The following is a 17,212-nucleotide window of genomic DNA, read 5'->3' as shown; positions in this document are numbered from 1 at the left end:
CATACAGCAAAATATTCTGGAGGCGCTCAAATTTTAGTGAAAATCATCAAAATCGCTGGAGGTGGCTGGCAACTTTTTTCAAAAATGCTGGCGGGGAAAGAGTTAAGGGTAAAGAAGCTAAATTAAGAAAATCTGGAGTCCTTTTTGATTATTTATTGAATGTAAGGAACAATATAATAGAGGAGGATCAAAATTCTTGATTAGGTATTAAAATATATTTTAATGTGCATTATATTAACCCCTTACAGCTGTGGTTGTTATTGTTTTGCAATGGATTATTAAATCTAACTTCCAAAGTACATACCGTATTAATCTAATGTTGGTTTGTACTATCACACTTTTCATGTAAAATGAGCCCCTAGTGTTTGTTTGTTTCATTTTCTTTTTTGTACATTGTAAGTGTTGTTACAGACACGGTATGTACATGTGTCAGTCTGGTAAGTGTTTCAAGAAAATGTAAAGCCTCACCTGTAGAAAGGCAGATGTCAGTCAGCGAATGCTGTGTGTTTGTGTCTCAGTGTCTCTTCAGGACATCACCATGAGGAAGGCCTTCCGCAGCTCCACCATCCAGGACCAGCAGCTGTTTGAGCGTCAGTCTCTTCCCATCCCCATGCAGGAGACATACGAGCTGTGCGAACAACCTCCGCCGCTGAACATCCTCACACCCTACAGGTCAGAACCACATTCACACATCAGACCCGACAGATCATCACACCGGAGACGTTTACATCTGACCTCAGTATTACTAAAATGTAACCCTGGACCACAAAACCAGTCATAAGGGTCCGTTTTTCCGAAATTGAGATTTATGCATCATCTGAAAGCTGAATAAATAATCTTTCCATTGATGGTTTGTTAGGATAGGACATACAACTATTTGAAAATCTGGAATCTGAGGGTGCAAAAAAATCTAAATATTGAGAAAATCATCTTTAAAGTTGTCCAAATGAAGTTCTTAGCAATGCATATTACTAATCAAAAATTAAGTTTTGATATATTTACAGTAGGAAACTTACAAAATATCTTCATGGAACATGATCTTTACTTAATAGCCAAATTATTTTTGGCATAATTTTGACCTATACAATGTAAACAAAGAGTGAAAAATTTAAGGGGGTCTGAATACTTTCCGTACCCACTGTACATATTCCCATACATATGTGCAACATTTAGTGCAAAATGAAAATTCAATTATATAATTTAGATTTGCCATTTCCTACTTTTTAATATGTAAATTAAAAACATATTTTAACATGACCTATTGTCCAATTCACACTGCATTTTGCTACAATTATCACGCGGTATCACAATGACAATGCAATCCCAAGTGTCCTACCTTTAAGTCTAAATGCATTTAGGAAAAATGGCATTTAAATTATAATTTTGCTACAGTTTTTGCTTGGACATTTTAAACATCTAATCAATTTGTGTAATACAATTTCTTTTTAATTTTGCAACTTATAAAGCATTAAAATATGTTTTTAATTTACATATTAAAACTAGTGTAGAAAATTGTAAATGTAAATTATATAATTGAATTTTCATTTTCATTTTGCGCTAAATGTTGCACATACGTATGGGAAAATGTCAATTTAAATAAAGAAATGCATTGTCATTTTGCATATTACATTTCAAAATGAATTTTGCTACCCATATGCTTCCATACATTTAACTCTTCATGTAACTGTTTAAATAACAATTGCATTTTATTCAAGTCAAAAATATTATTTAACATCAATGAATCAACCTGAATGCATGAATTTAGACCAACATACCAAGATAATAATTTGTCAAGATACCAAAGTATGCAATGAAAAAAGTCAGCAAAAAAAATGCATTTTTGTCTTCTTTTCCAGTATAAATATCTAAATATTCTTGAATCAAGATACATCTACTGAAGAAGCAAACTGCATAAAATATTACATGATATTTTCTGAAAAATGTATCAAAATTAAGTGAGTTTTTTAAACTTAGAAATAGACAAAAAAAATCTATCAGTGGGGTCAGAAAAATAATCTTTTTACTCCACTGATGGATTTTTTTAAAATTCTTTTTTAAGCAAAACTCATTTAATTTTGATATGATTTTCAGAAAACAAGATGTAATATAATTTTGTCATTTTGCACCTCCAGTAAATTAAATGGATATCGAATATCTCTCAGATGTTTCTTGCAGGTGTTTCTTATACACTGAAATAAATTGCAACTTAAACATCTAAATTAACTAGTTTTATTCAAGTCAAAAATATTATTTAACATCACTGAATCAGCCTAAATGCTAATACAAATTTAGTTTTCACTCAATTTTTGTCCTGTTTTGCAGTTTTAAATTTTTAAATCAAAATACATTAACTTGAAATGCAAAATGACATATATCTTGTTTCTGAATAATTTATGAAAAAAAATTAAGTGAGTTTTTGCTTGAAAAAAGGCAAAATATCTGTCAATAATCGTGTTTTCCCTTGGAATTAAGTTTATTTTTCTGACCCCATTTTCTTCGTGTTTAAAGCATACACTTAATTCTGATGCATTTTTCAGAAAACAAGACTTAATATTGTTTGTCATTTTGCTACAATGACAATGCAATCCCAAGTGTCCTACCTTTAAGTCTAAATGCATTTAGGAAAAATGGCATTTAAATTATAATTTTGCTACAGTTTTTGCTTGGACATTTTAAACATCTAATCAATTTGTGTAATACAATTTCTTTTTAATTTTGCAACTTATAAAGCATTAAAATATGTTTTTAATTTACATATTAAAACTAGTGTAGAAAATTGTAAATGTAAATTATATAATTGAATTTTCATTTTCATTTTGCGCTAAATGTTGCACATACGTATGGGAAAATGTCAATTTAAATAAAGAAATGCATTGTCATTTTGCATATTACATTTCAAAATGAATTTTGCTACCCATATGCTTCCATACATTTAACTCTTCATGTAACTGTTTAAATAACAATTGCATTTTATTCAAGTCAAAAATATTATTTAACATCAATGAATCAACCTGAATGCATGAATTTAGACCAACATACCAAGATAATAATTTGTCAAGATACCAAAGTATGCAATGAAAAAAGTCAGCAAAAAAAATGCATTTTTGTCTTCTTTTCCAGTATAAATATCTAAATATTCTTGAATCAAGATACATCTACTGAAGAAGCAAACTGCATAAAATATTACATGATATTTTCTGAAAAATGTATCAAAATTAAGTGAGTTTTTTAAACTTAGAAATAGACAAAAAAAATCTATCAGTGGGGTCAGAAAAATAATCTTTTTACTCCACTGATGGATTTTTTTAAAATTCTTTTTTAAGCAAAACTCATTTAATTTTGATATGATTTTCAGAAAACAAGATGTAATATAATTTTGTCATTTTGCACCTCCAGTAAATTAAATGGATATCGAATATCTCTCAGATGTTTCTTGCAGGTGTTTCTTATACACTGAAATAAATTGCAACTTAAACATCTAAATTAACTAGTTTTATTCAAGTCAAAAATATTATTTAACATCACTGAATCAGCCTAAATGCTAATACAAATTTAGTTTTCACTCAATTTTTGTCCTGTTTTGCAGTTTTAAATTTTTAAATCAAAATACATTAACTTGAAATGCAAAATGACATATATCTTGTTTCTGAATAATTTATGAAAAAAAATTAAGTGAGTTTTTGCTTGAAAAAAGGCAAAATATCTGTCAATAATCGTGTTTTCCCTTGGAATTAAGTTTATTTTTCTGACCCCATTTTCTTCGTGTTTAAAGCATACACTTAATTCTGATGCATTTTTCAGAAAACAAGACTTAATATTGTTTGTCATTTTGCTTCTCAAGTAAATGTATCTTGATTTAAGAATGTTTGGATATTTGTACCGGAAAACCAGACAAAAATACTCCGCAATAAAATGTTGTTGTTTTTTTCAGTGAACTCAAACATTTTTCAACTCTGATGATCTGAGCTCATATTTTTGCTCTGTATTTTTAGTGTTAGTGACTCATTGGTGTGTGTTTTTATTTCTCCTGAGGACTTTTAGTTGATACTTCATGAACTATGCAATGATAGAGCGATATTGTCTCCGTCTGTGCTCTCGTTTATGCAGTTTTCATGTGTTTCTGCTGCTGTTTTCACACCGAGCGAGTGTTTCTGGAATTAATGCTCGTTACTGGAGGCTGGAACATTTATTTTGAGAGCGTGAGCATTTATGCATGAGCTCTCTCTCTCTTCACACGTTCCCTCATTACTTCATGAAGACGCCGGCACCAGAGGTTATTTTATTAGACATCAGGACAGATGTTTCCTGTCCTCCTGTAAAACCATTGTCTTCCACTCCTGCTAAAAATGGTACAAAAGACATGTTAAATCGCTCATTTTCCTCAACAGTAGTTTTGTGCAATCCTCAGAAGAAGTCTCTTCTGCGCATCAAAGCTGCATTTATTTGATCAAAAATACAGTAAAAATTGTGAAATATTATTTAAATGTAAAACAGCTGTTTTTTATGTGAATATCTGTTAAACTGTAATTTATTTCTGTGATGCGCAGCTGTATTTTCAGCATCATTACTCCAGTCTTCAGTGTCACATGATCTTCAGAAATCACTCTAATATGCTGATTTGCTGCTCAAGAAACATTTCTGATTATTATCAATGTTGAACACAGTTGTGCTGCACAATATTTTTGTGGAAACTGTGATACATTTGATTTTTCAGGATTCACAGATGAATAGAATGTTCAAAAGTTCAAAAGAACAGCATTTGTAACATTAAAACTGTCACTTTTGATTAGTTTAATGCATCCTTGATTAACTGTAAGTTATTGACTGCTAGACTGTAAAACAACCGCGGCAGCTCAAATTCACACGTTTTTCTTCATCTGTGCGATGAAACTGTGAATGTGTCATTTCCAGCATTGATTGGCCTGTCAGGAGAGTCTGGAGCTGATAATTGCTTCATTCGTTCTGTATTGTTCTTCTGTCCTTGCTCTATACTGTATTTGGCATTTTGACCAGCAAGCTTAAATGAAAGGAGAAAACGAGTGTGTGATGTGATGATACGTGTGCTAAAGGAGAAGATCTTGAGAGAGACGTGCGAGGAGCAGAGGAGGTGTGATATCAGTGCTCAGCTCAGCCTCTAAATCCACACGTCAAATGAGCGTCTATGATTAATGACGGCTTGGAATACATCTACTGCTAACTAGGGCTGTGCAATGTAGCTGAAAAACAATATATGAATTAATATTTAAAATTGTTATGATCTCTTATTTTTCAGCCTTTTGGCAATATTCAAAATATATCCCAGTCAGAAAAAAACTACATTCTTTTAACCCTTTAAAAAAAAAAAAGAATATTTGCTTTGAAAAGTTTTTTTTTTTATTATTAGAAAATAATTTAAACAAAACCAACACTGACACCAAAAAATTTTAAAAAGTAAAAAAAAAAGTAAAATAAAGGGGAAAAATACAACTATGTTGCATGTTTAATTCAGTGTCATCCAGTTATCATCCTGAATGATAATATTATTTATATTTTTTTATATTATTTATAAATATTATATATATATAAAATTTTTTTTTTTTTTCAGTAAAATTTTGTACAAAATGATGTTTTGACAGTCCAATTATCATCATAATTTTATATATTTTATATTATATTTTTATGATGATAATTGGACTGTCAAAACATCATTTTGTACAAAATTTTACTGAAAAAAATTTTTTTTTCAGTAAAATTTTGTACAAAATGATGTTTTGACAGTCCAATTATCATCATAAAAATATAATATAAAATATATAAAAACATATGTATATTATTATATAAGATACAAATAATATTATCAAATATATGAAATATTGTGTAATTATTTTTAGTTCAATAAAATTTTGTATAAAATGACACATTTTGTCAAATAAAAAAATATTTTTATCTAAAATATATTAAAAAAATACTGTATGTATATTATTATTCACAATACAAATAATATAACATCTATTAAATAGTATGTAATTATTTTTTATTTCAATTAAATTTCGTAAAAAATGACACATTTTACAGTCAAATGATCATCATGAAAAATATTATAATATAAAATAAATGTATATTATTATTTAAAATACAAATAATAATATACAATATATAAAATATTATGTAATTATTTATTATTTATTTATTTCAATAAAATTTTGTATAAAATGACATGCATTTTGACAGTCCAATTATCATCATGAAATATACATGTATATTATTATATAAAATATTAATAATATTAAAGCACATTATGTCATTATTTTTATTTCAATTAAATTTAGTATAAAAATCGCATGCATTTTGACAGTCCAATCAACTAAGTCAAAGAGGAGATATTTAAAATGATCTGATATTACAAGCCAAGTGCATTGCATTATGGGATTCAGCACTCCATTGCTGTTCTCTGTGCCGCACATTTCTGCGAATGTAGTATTCATGCATGCAGATAACTCTGTGTACACTACACATACTGCATACTACTCTCATTGACGAACGGTGTGTAGTACGGCATCACTGAACACACCTGATCTGCGTCTGTCTCTAGGGATGATGGGAAGGAAGGGCTGAAGTTCTACACCAACCCGTCGTACTTCTTCGATCTGTGGAGAGAGAAGATGCTGCAGGACACAGAAGACAAGAGGAAAGAGAGGCGGAAACAGAAGGTGAGAGGGGTGGGGCTACACAACAGATGGGTGTGGCTTATATGCAAATGAGGCCGGAATGGGTGTGGCATCCGAGGGGGTCAAGCACTAAAATCTCATACTTATAACATACATAATAGCATACTTTATGGTTACGTTCAGTCATTTTTCACTCCGTTTTGGCTGCTCTGTCGTTTGCTGTCATTGTGTGTGAGTTTGAATGAGCTGTTTCTCTTGACATGAGGTGTTTTCTGACTGTGTTTAGATTACAGACCAACACACACACACACACAGCGGGCTAATCACAGGCTAATTAGAGGCAGATTGTATTTTAACGCATGATGGCAGATTCTCTCGTCTCTTCTCTGACGTTACTGCGGTAAAACTGCTTGTACATTGTGATATTACAGGTCAATATCTACTTGTATTTAATAAAACCATTTTAAAATATACATAACATCTACATTTCCTTTGCGTTGCTACTTTAACAATTTAAAATATGCAAGTTAGGCACAATCTTATTAAATATTCACATTACAACTGATATAAATCAGTTAAAATGTCAAAATTTTTATTTCTGTGTTAATATGATCAGCAGCTCAGTGGTTGGCAATTATCAGACGCTTTTATTAAAAGGTTGTTTAACAAAATAAAACTCTTTGACTTTGTAAATGCATGATTTTATGTTAAAAGGACTTTCATAAATGCATCTGATAATTACTAGCAATATCACAACAACATGGACATTTAAATCATCAAAATCTTGATGTCAAATGGCAGTCTATGATTATGGATCGGTTGGAATATTAGTTAATTAATAGTCTTATATATTCATTAATATTTTGAAATATTAATTAATACAATTAATCTAAAAAAAAAGTATAACACATTTCGGGAGATTATGAGAAAAATAATCTAGGAAAATTTTGTAAAATATTATGTAATTATTTTAAAATTTGTTTAATTTAATTACAAATATTTAAAATCATTATATAATTATGATATTATATTATGTAATTATAATAAAATATTATAAATAAAGAAAATAAATGTCAACATTTTTCTGCCTTTTGGCTATATACAGTATATACATATATATGATACATGATATGTAATAATAATTTATAATTTACATGATATGTGTATATATATATATACACAGTGGGTACGGAAAGTATTCAGACCCCCTTAAATTTTTCACTCTTTGTTATATTGCAGCCATTTGCTAAAATCATTTAAGTTAATTTTTTTTCCTCATTAATGTACACACAGCACCCCATATTGACAGAAAAACACAGAATTGTTGACATTTTTGCAGATTTATTAAAAAAGAAAAACTGATTAATGAGGAAAAAAAATTAACTTAAATGATTTTAGCAAATGGCTGCAATATAACAAAGAGTGAAAAATTTAAGGGGGTCTGAATACTTTCCGTACCCACTGTATATATATATATATATGTATTTGTTCTGAAATGACATAAAAGTGTGATCTGCAATTAGAAAATCATTTTAAAAAAAACAACACGGACACTGAAAAATGTTTCATGCAAAAAGTAAAATAAAGGGAAAAAATACAACTATGTTGCATGTTTAAGTCAATGAGTGGTATCCAATTATCATCATGAAAAAATATTGTAATTTATTTATTTAAAAAAAAAAAGGAAATTATGAAAAAAATATTATAAAATACATAAAACATGATGTAATTGATATTTATTTCAAAACTATTTTATTTGAAAAATATTACTGGAGAAGATAATTATATATATATGAAATCGTCATGAATATAAACTGTATGTAAAGTATGTAGAATATAAACTCTTTTCCAGAGGCTTTATGAAGCAGAAAGAGTGTTTGCAGTGATTGTGTTCACATACAGACACACAGAATGTGATTAGCTGTGATGTGGAGCACTGAGCTGCTTCCCGTCATTCATTCATATTAAGTGTGTAAATGCAGTGGAAGTGGGATCGGCTGCATTCGATTAGACGCGACTTGATTACATTAGGAGTGATTGATGTGTGGAAAACTGCTCCAGCGGCTCTCAGTCTCTCTCAGACACAACTAACCAAAACTAGTGATGCTCAGTGTTGGGGGTAACTCATTACAAATAACGCAAGTTACGTAATCAGATTACTTTTTTCAAGTAACTAGTAAAGTAACGCATTACTTTTTAATTTAGAAGGAAATATCTGAGTTACTTTTTCAAATAAGTAACACTAGTTACTTTGTTTCCCATGTCTTGACTGACAGCTCTCGTGTTGCCATGTTGAGAAAAATGGGGAGTAAGTGCCGAGGCGTTGTGTGCGCTGTGATAGTTCTAGACTAAATATGAACATTTACTCTTCTCACTGCACAAAAACAGATTCAGTATTCCTCAAAATGAATAAAAACAGTCAAATGCAAACTCAGAATATTATATAAACCTGCAATAATTAAATATGTTAAATAAGACAAATATAATTTATGTATTTAATCCCATTTTATTAACCAATGTCTTTGCTACTGACCTTTGATGATCTAATTCAACCATACTAATAAGCAAAAATAACACATTTGTTTCATTTTTGTTATTGCTGAATAGTGTTGAACTTTCTTCTCCTGCGTCATATTCTTCATGCAATTTGTTTGAGCTGCACCTTCTACTGTACAGGCGTGAATTTACATTTCCTTCAGCCTGAGGCGTATTCATTTCACTTCTGTTGTGAAAAGGGCTTTTACATTTGTAAAATAAGAACTTTTTTATATTAAAAACAAACAAGCAAGCCCTGCCCAGATTTAAAAAGTAACTCAAAAGTAACGTAACGCATTACTTTCCATAAAAAGTAACTAGGTAACATAATTAGTTACTTTTTTAGGGAGTAATGCAACATTGTAATGCATTACTTTTAAAAGTAACTTTCCCCAACACTGGTGACGCTACAAACCCAACATAACTATACATTACAGTAGTGTGACTGTAGATCAGCTGGTTTCAAAACAGAACAGCTGTTTCACTAACAAGCTCATTTGTCTAATGTAAATAACTCGCTGTATTGAGACAATCATTAAACTCAGTCTGATGAGCAGCAAACAGTGATAAAAAATATCTCTCTCTTTTAAAAAAACACTGGTTTCATGCATCGCAGTGAATTGGTTCATTCAGATGATTTGTTTAAAAATAAATCAAATAAAATAAGTACTACAATTACTAAAATTGAAATCAAAATAAATTAAAGCGGAAATAAACAGAAAAAAATTATAAAAATAACAAAAGCACATAACAAGATTACTAAAACTTAAAATAAAATAAAAAAATAAGTGCTACAATTACTAAAACTGAATTAAAAATAAATTAAAGCAGAAATAAACAGAAAAAAAATATAAAAATAACAAAAGCACATAACAAGATTACTAAATCTTAAACTAAATTTAAAATGAAAACTAAAAAATATAAAAAATAAAAGCAAATTTAAAATATGAATAAATACTATAACAGTATATAAATATACTAAAACAGCACTGACTGAGACCCTTAATGTGTTATATACACACTCACACACTATTATAAAATACTAAAAGAATATGTTATTATTTTATCTCAATTGAATTTTGTATAAAAATAAATTAAATTACTGGACACTGGAAAAATGTATACAGTTAAACAGGTTAAAATATGTATGTAAATTTAGTAAATATAAATGTTTTAATCTGATTATATTATATTTTAGTACTTAAATGTATAATTACACTGTAACAAGGACACCTTAAAATAAAGTGTAACCCAAAAAATGTATTCAATGAAAAAAAAAAAATTTCTCTCTTTTTTATATTCTTTATAAAAAAGTTTAAGTTTAAATCTTGCAATTCTACGTTTATATCTCGCAATTCTACAGTTTTTTCTTGAATTTACATTTCCTTCAGCCTGAGGCGTATTCATTTCACTTCTGTTGTGAAAAGGGCTTTTACATTTGTAAAATAAGAACTTTTTTATATTAAAAACAAACAAGCAAGCCCTGCCCAGATTTAAAAAGTAACTCAAAAGTAACGTAACGCATTACTTTCCATAAAAAGTAACTAGGTAACATAATTAGTTACTTTTTTAGGGAGTAATGCAACATTGTAATGCATTACTTTTAAAAGTAACTTTCCCCAACACTGGTGACGCTACAAACCCAACATAACTATACATTACAGTAGTGTGACTGTAGATCAGCTGGTTTCAAAACAGAACAGCTGTTTCACTAACAAGCTCATTTGTCTAATGTAAATAACTCGCTGTATTGAGACAATCATTAAACTCAGTCTGATGAGCAGCAAACAGTGATAAAAAATATCTCTCTCTTTTAAAAAAACACTGGCTTCATGCATCGCAGTGAATTGGTTCATTCAGATGATTTGTTTAAAAATAAATCAAATAAAATAAGTACTACAATTACTAAAATTGAAATCAAAATAAATTAAAGCGGAAATAAACAGAAAAAAATTATAAAAATAACAAAAGCACATAACAAGATTACTAAAACTTAAAATAAAATAAAAAAATAAGTGCTACAATTACTAAAACTGAATTAAAAATAAATTAAAGCAGAAATAAACAGAAAAAAAATATAAAAATAACAAAAGCACATAACAAGATTACTAAATCTTAAACTAAATTTAAAATGAAAACTAAAAAATATAAAAAATAAAAGCAAATTTAAAATATGAATAAATACTATAACAGTATATAAATATACTAAAACAGCACTGACTGAGACCCTTAATGTGTTATATACACACTCACACACTATTATAAAATACTAAAAGAATATGTTATTATTTTATCTCAATTGAATTTTGTATAAAAATAAATTAAATTACTGGACACTGGAAAAATGTATACAGTTAAACAGGTTAAAATATGTATGTAAATTTAGTAAATATAAATGTTTTAATCTGATTATATTATATTTTAGTACTTAAATGTATAATTACACTGTAACAAGGACACCTTAAAATAAAGTGTAACCCAAAAAATGTATTCAATGAAAAAAAAAAAATTTCTCTCTTTTTTATATTCTTTATAAAAAAGTTTAAGTTTAAATCTTGCAATTCTACGTTTATATCTCGCAATTCTACAGTTTTTTCTTGTAATTCTGAGTTTGCGTTTATATCTTGCAATTCTGAGTTTGTTTATATCTCGCAATTCTATGTTTTTTCTTGCAATTTTGAGACTGAGTTTAAATCTCGCAATTCTGAGTTTGTTTATATCTCGCAATTCTATGTTTTTTCTTGCAATTTTGAGACTGAGTTTAAATCTCGCAATTCTGAGTTTGTTTATATCTCGCAATTCTATGTTTTTTCTTGTAATTTTGAGATTGAGTTTAAATCTTGCAATTCTGAGTTTGTTTATATCTCGCAATTCTATGTTTTTTCTTGTAATTTTGAGATTGAGTTTAAATCTTGCAATTCTGAGTTTGTTTATATCTCGCAATTCTATGTTTTTTCTTGTAATTTTGAGATTGAGTTTAAATCTTGCAATTCTGAGTTTGTTTATATCTCGCAATTCTATGTTTTTTCTTGTAATTTTGAGATTGAGTTTAAATCTTGCAATTCTGAGTTTGTTTATATCTCGCAATTCTGTTTTTTTCTTGTAATTTTGAGATTTAAGTTTAAATCTCGCAATTCTGAGTTTGTTTATATCTCGCAATTCTATGTTTTTTCTTGTAATTTTGAGATTGAGTTTAAATCTCGCAATTCTGAGTTTGTTTATATCTCGCAATTCTATGTTTTTTCTTGTAATTTTGAGATTGAGTTTAAATCTTGCAATTCTGAGTTTGTTTATATCTCGCAATTCTGTTTTTTTCTTGTAATTTTGAGATTTAAGTTTAAATCTCGCAATTCTGAGTTTGTTTATATCTCGCAATTCTGTGTTTTTTCTTGTAATTTTGAGATTGAGTTTAAATCTCGCAATTCTAATTTTTTCTTGTAACTCTGAGTTTGAGCAAAGACTATAGAAATACAAAGACGGTTCACTCCTATACTTATGAATGGGAGAAACTGCAAAGCGCAATATGGCGGAATAGTCCCACCTCCTAAATTGAAAGAGCCAATCACTGATCAGTCATTGCATCACTGCAGTGGCTGTTAGAAGCTCCGGTTCCCATAGAAACCTGAGGCTAGACCAGTAAATTCGCATGCGCAGTCTTAAGCGCATTATGACTGCGCATTGGCTGGTCTAGCCTGAAAAAATAAGCTTATTAAACGCTATTTGAGCATAAGAAACAACATTCATGGGGCAGCTCATTTCAGATGTTGCTGATTTGAAATATGTTATTTAATTGCGAGCTCAGCAAGCAGTTTTTGAGATTTCAGGATTCCCCCATTCATTTAGATAGGACTTGGTCTTGTTTGAGCTGCCCGGAGGCGTTGTTAATATGGCCGCTGAGTGAACAGACTTTCCTTTAAAGGGCTTTGGTTTGAGTTTAAATCTCGTACTTCTAAATTTGAGTTTATATCTCGCAATTCTACATTTACATCATGCAATTCTATGATTTTTTTCTTGTAATTCTGAGTTTGAGTTTAAATCTCGCAATTCTACGTCATATCATGCATTTTGTAATCATTCAGTACCAGGGTACAAATGAAACTGGCTCTATACGCAGTACTTTACTGTACTAGTTGTCAAACTGCAGTTTCTGAGTCGCTTCCTAAACTCAAAATTTAACTAGCACTGACATCTGAGTCAGACTGAACATACACAGGTTTTCCTGAAATAACTTCACTTCAGATGCCCTCTGTGTCTCTCCCTTAGGAGCTGTGTGAGTGTGTGTGTGTGTGTGTGTGTGTGTGTGTGAGTGAGAGAGAGAGCGTGTGTGTGTGTGTGTGTGTGTAAGAGAGAGTGTGTGTGTGTGTGTGTGTGTGTGAGAGAGAGAGAGAGCGTGTGAGTGTGTGTGTGTGTGTGTGTGTGTGTTTGATGTTCATATTGCTCTGGTTGCTGGTGAAGAGCTCAGAGCAGCAGGAGTTGGTCTCCCGCAGAGATCGTGGTGTGCGGCTTTGAAAGCCATGATACAAACACAGACGACACCAAACACAACACTGAGCTCACTTTCATTTAAACGCATCAGATGTACGGAATTATTATAAAATCCCAATTCCACCACAGAATAAAACAATTAAAAAAGGTAAATGCGACTTTTATCTCACAAGTTGGACTTCTGGTTTCTCTGTGAAAAAAAGTCAGAATTGCAAAATATAAACAGAATTGTGAAATATAACCTCAAAATTCTGCAGTTTTTTCTCATAATTATAAGTTTAAATCTTGCAATTCTAAGTTTATATCTCGTTAATTTTTTTCTTGTAATTTTGAGTTTGAGTTTATATCTCTCAATTCTGAGTTTGTTTAAATCTCGCAATTCTAAGTTTTTATCTCACAATTCTGAGTTTGAGTTTATAACTGGCCATTCTAAATTTATATCTTGCAATTATAATTTTTTCTTGTAATTCTGAGTTTGAGTTTATATCTCGCAATTCGAAATTTTTTCTTGTAATTCTGAGTCTGTTTAAACCCCGCAATTCTGAGTTTATATCTCGCAATTCTATGTTTAGATTTCCCAAATTCTATTTTTTCCCCCTTGTACTTCTGAGTTTGAGTTTATAACTGGCCATTCTAAATTTATATCTTGCAATTATAATTTTTTCTTGTAATTCTGAGTTTGAGTTTATATCTCGCAATTCTAAATTTGAGTTTATATCCTGCAATTCCACATTTACATCTCACAATTCTATTTGTTCTTGTAATTCTGAGTTTGAGTTTAAATCTCACAATTCTACGTTTATATCTTGCAATTCTATGATTTGTTCTTGTAATTCTGAGTTTGAGTTTATATCTCGCAATTCAACGTTTATATCTCGCAATTTTAAATTTTTTCTTGTAATTTTGAGTCTGAGTTTAATTTTCACAATTCTGAATTTGTTATATTTCACAATTGTAACTATATATCGCAATTCTAATTTTTTTCTTGTAATTCTGAGTTTGAGTTTAAATCTTGCAATTCTGAGTTAAAAGAGATAAGTCGTAATTACTTTTTTATTCTGTAATGGACACAAGCTTCCATACATGATAACTTCACACAGAAAAATCACACAGAAGATCTCTTTAACATCTCAATTGCTTCTCCTAATCAGTAATGAAATTAAATAGAGAGCAAACTGAGTCTTTTACTGAAGTCTGAGAAAAAGAGCCCAGTAATCTCATACGAGTCTCCTCTAGAGTTTCAGAAGAGATCTCAACTATGCCTCAAACTGAGCTCAGATTTGCTGAAGATACCAAAGACAAAAATGAAAAGTCAGAGATCTCGGTATGAACTCAAACAGTTCTCACTGATTTCTTTCAAGCTAATAATTGTAAAGCTATATGACAATAAGGCACTATTTCTCCCAAGGAATTTTAGGAGAAACATCTGAGACAAATACATGAAATGCACCATGAAGTGTCTAACAGACAGCAGCCGTCGACTGGTTTGTGGCATCCAGTACCAGTGATGATGCCAGTTTCCCACTCCGTTACCATGGCGATGCCATCTTTAACACACTCAGAACTGAGTGCAAGGACAATAATAGATGCATTGATATGCAAACTGCTGCCTGTCAGGAGAGAGTCGACTACACGGACATGATCACTCAAAATAAAACCAAAAACGCAATACAGCTTAGTGCGATTATCAAATGGCAAAGGCTGCGATTTAGTTAAATAAATATATGCACTGTGTGTTTCAGAGAGAAACGCAGCACTATGTTCATTTACACGTGAGCGGTGTTTTCAGAGTCACTTTAACCTGCATTTAGGAGTGAAACATTATTTCATTATTTTTTTTCTTAAATATTTGCATAGTATGTTTTTCCACAGTAGTAATGTAATTATTATTAATTAATTATTAATAAGAAATATTGCTACTGTAATGTGTTATTTTTTATATTTTTATTAATAATAATTATAATAAAACAACTTAAAATTAAATTGTTCTTAAATATTCATTTTTACAGTAGAGATATGACTATTATTACTAAAGAAATTTATCATAATAAGAAATATTACTACTGTAATGTTTCTTGGTTTGTTTACTATTTTTATTAATAATAATCATAATAAAACAACTTAAAGCTGCCTTAAATTTGTAAGTATAATCAAATTTATGAATATAAAAATAATAAAATCAAATAAATATTAATGGTCAGGTGTTTTACAGCTAGGGTTTCCTGTGGTTTTTCATCAAAATAAAATTTTGTTGGTTTAACGTTTGAAAATAAAGAATTTAAGACAGACAAATATTAGTACTGTAATTTCATAGTTGCACTGTAAAATAAAACTATTATTATTATATTTTTCTTAAATATTAATATTTTACAGTGAAATATTACAGTAGTTATGCAAGTTGTTTTATTATGATTATTATTAATAAAAATATTAAACATATGAAATATTATTACTGTAATGTGTCTTATTTAGTTTAATATTTGTATTAATAATAATCATAATAAAAACAACAACTTAAAAACAGCCTTAAATTTAAGTATAATCACATTGATAAATATTTATACATTTAGAAAAGAAAATAAAAAAAAATAAAAGAAAAAATAAAACATTAATGGTCAGGTGTTTCACAGCCTTTTAACGTTGCACTCTGTGGTTTTTCATCAAAATAAAATTTTGTTGGTTTAACGTTTGAAAATAAAGAATTTAAGACAGACAAATATTAGTACTGTAATTTCATAGTTGCACTGTAAAATAAAACTATTATTATTATATTTTTCTTAAATATTAATATTTTACAGTGAAATATTACAGTAGTTATGCAAGTTGTTTTATTATGATTATTATTAATAAAAATATTAAACATATGAAATATTATTACTGTAATGTGTCTTATTTAGTTTAATATTTGTATTAATAATAATCATAATAAAAACAACAACTTAAAAACAGCCTTAAATTTAAGTATAATCAAATTGATAAATATTTATACATTTAGAAAAGAAAAGAAAAGAAAAAATAAAGCATTAATGGTCAGGTGTTTCACAGCCTTTTAACGTTGCACTCAGAACATTGAGAGAACGCCTGTATCACCTTAAAGGGACAGTTCACCCCAAAATCAACATTGTTTACTCACCTTCATGTCGTTCCAAACCCATATGACTTTCTTTCTTTGTTCTGTGGAACATAAAACAGATATTTAGAGTACAATCAAAGTCAATGGGGTTCAAAAGAATCACACAGATGGGGACATTTTATTAACATGATTTTATATTCATAATGTCATATAATGTCAGTGTGTTTGTAATGTTGAGAAGCGTGTGCATGTGTTGATGAGCTGTGTGCATCGGATCTTTTGTTCACATCGTTCTGTCGTGTCAAATATGTGTCTGCCGCTTCAATCACAGTCGTTTCACAAACTCATCTGATGCACCAATATACAGCCGTTCACCAACACTGATATCAGTCATCACTGTTGTTACAATTACTTTATGAACAAATAGCTGAATCAAATTTCAGATTTAAAAGAAAGAAAGCAGAAAAAAAAA

The 17,212-nt window shown here is 29.4% G+C and overlaps 1 protein-coding gene across 1 annotated transcript in view; it reads left to right on the top strand.

Annotated features, from left to right (window-relative positions):
• Nucleotides 1-17,212, top strand: part of LOC107739187 (wiskott-Aldrich syndrome protein family member 1-like) — a 42,809-nt gene that overhangs the window by 14,073 nt on the left and 11,524 nt on the right. The window contains exons 3-4 of the mRNA XM_016551213.1: nt 519-672; nt 6,572-6,689. Of these exons, the coding sequence (XP_016406699.1) occupies nt 519-672; nt 6,572-6,689 (272 nt within the window). The remainder of the gene's footprint in view (nt 1-518; nt 673-6,571; nt 6,690-17,212) is intronic.

This window comes from Sinocyclocheilus rhinocerous, unplaced genomic scaffold (assembly GCF_001515625.1).
Source record: "Sinocyclocheilus rhinocerous isolate Xijiao unplaced genomic scaffold, SAMN03320098_v1.1 scaffold555, whole genome shotgun sequence".
Taxonomy (NCBI): Eukaryota; Metazoa; Chordata; class Actinopteri; order Cypriniformes; family Cyprinidae; genus Sinocyclocheilus; species Sinocyclocheilus rhinocerous.
Note: the sequence above shows the minus strand (reverse complement) of the source record. Positions and strands in the feature narration are given on the sequence as shown.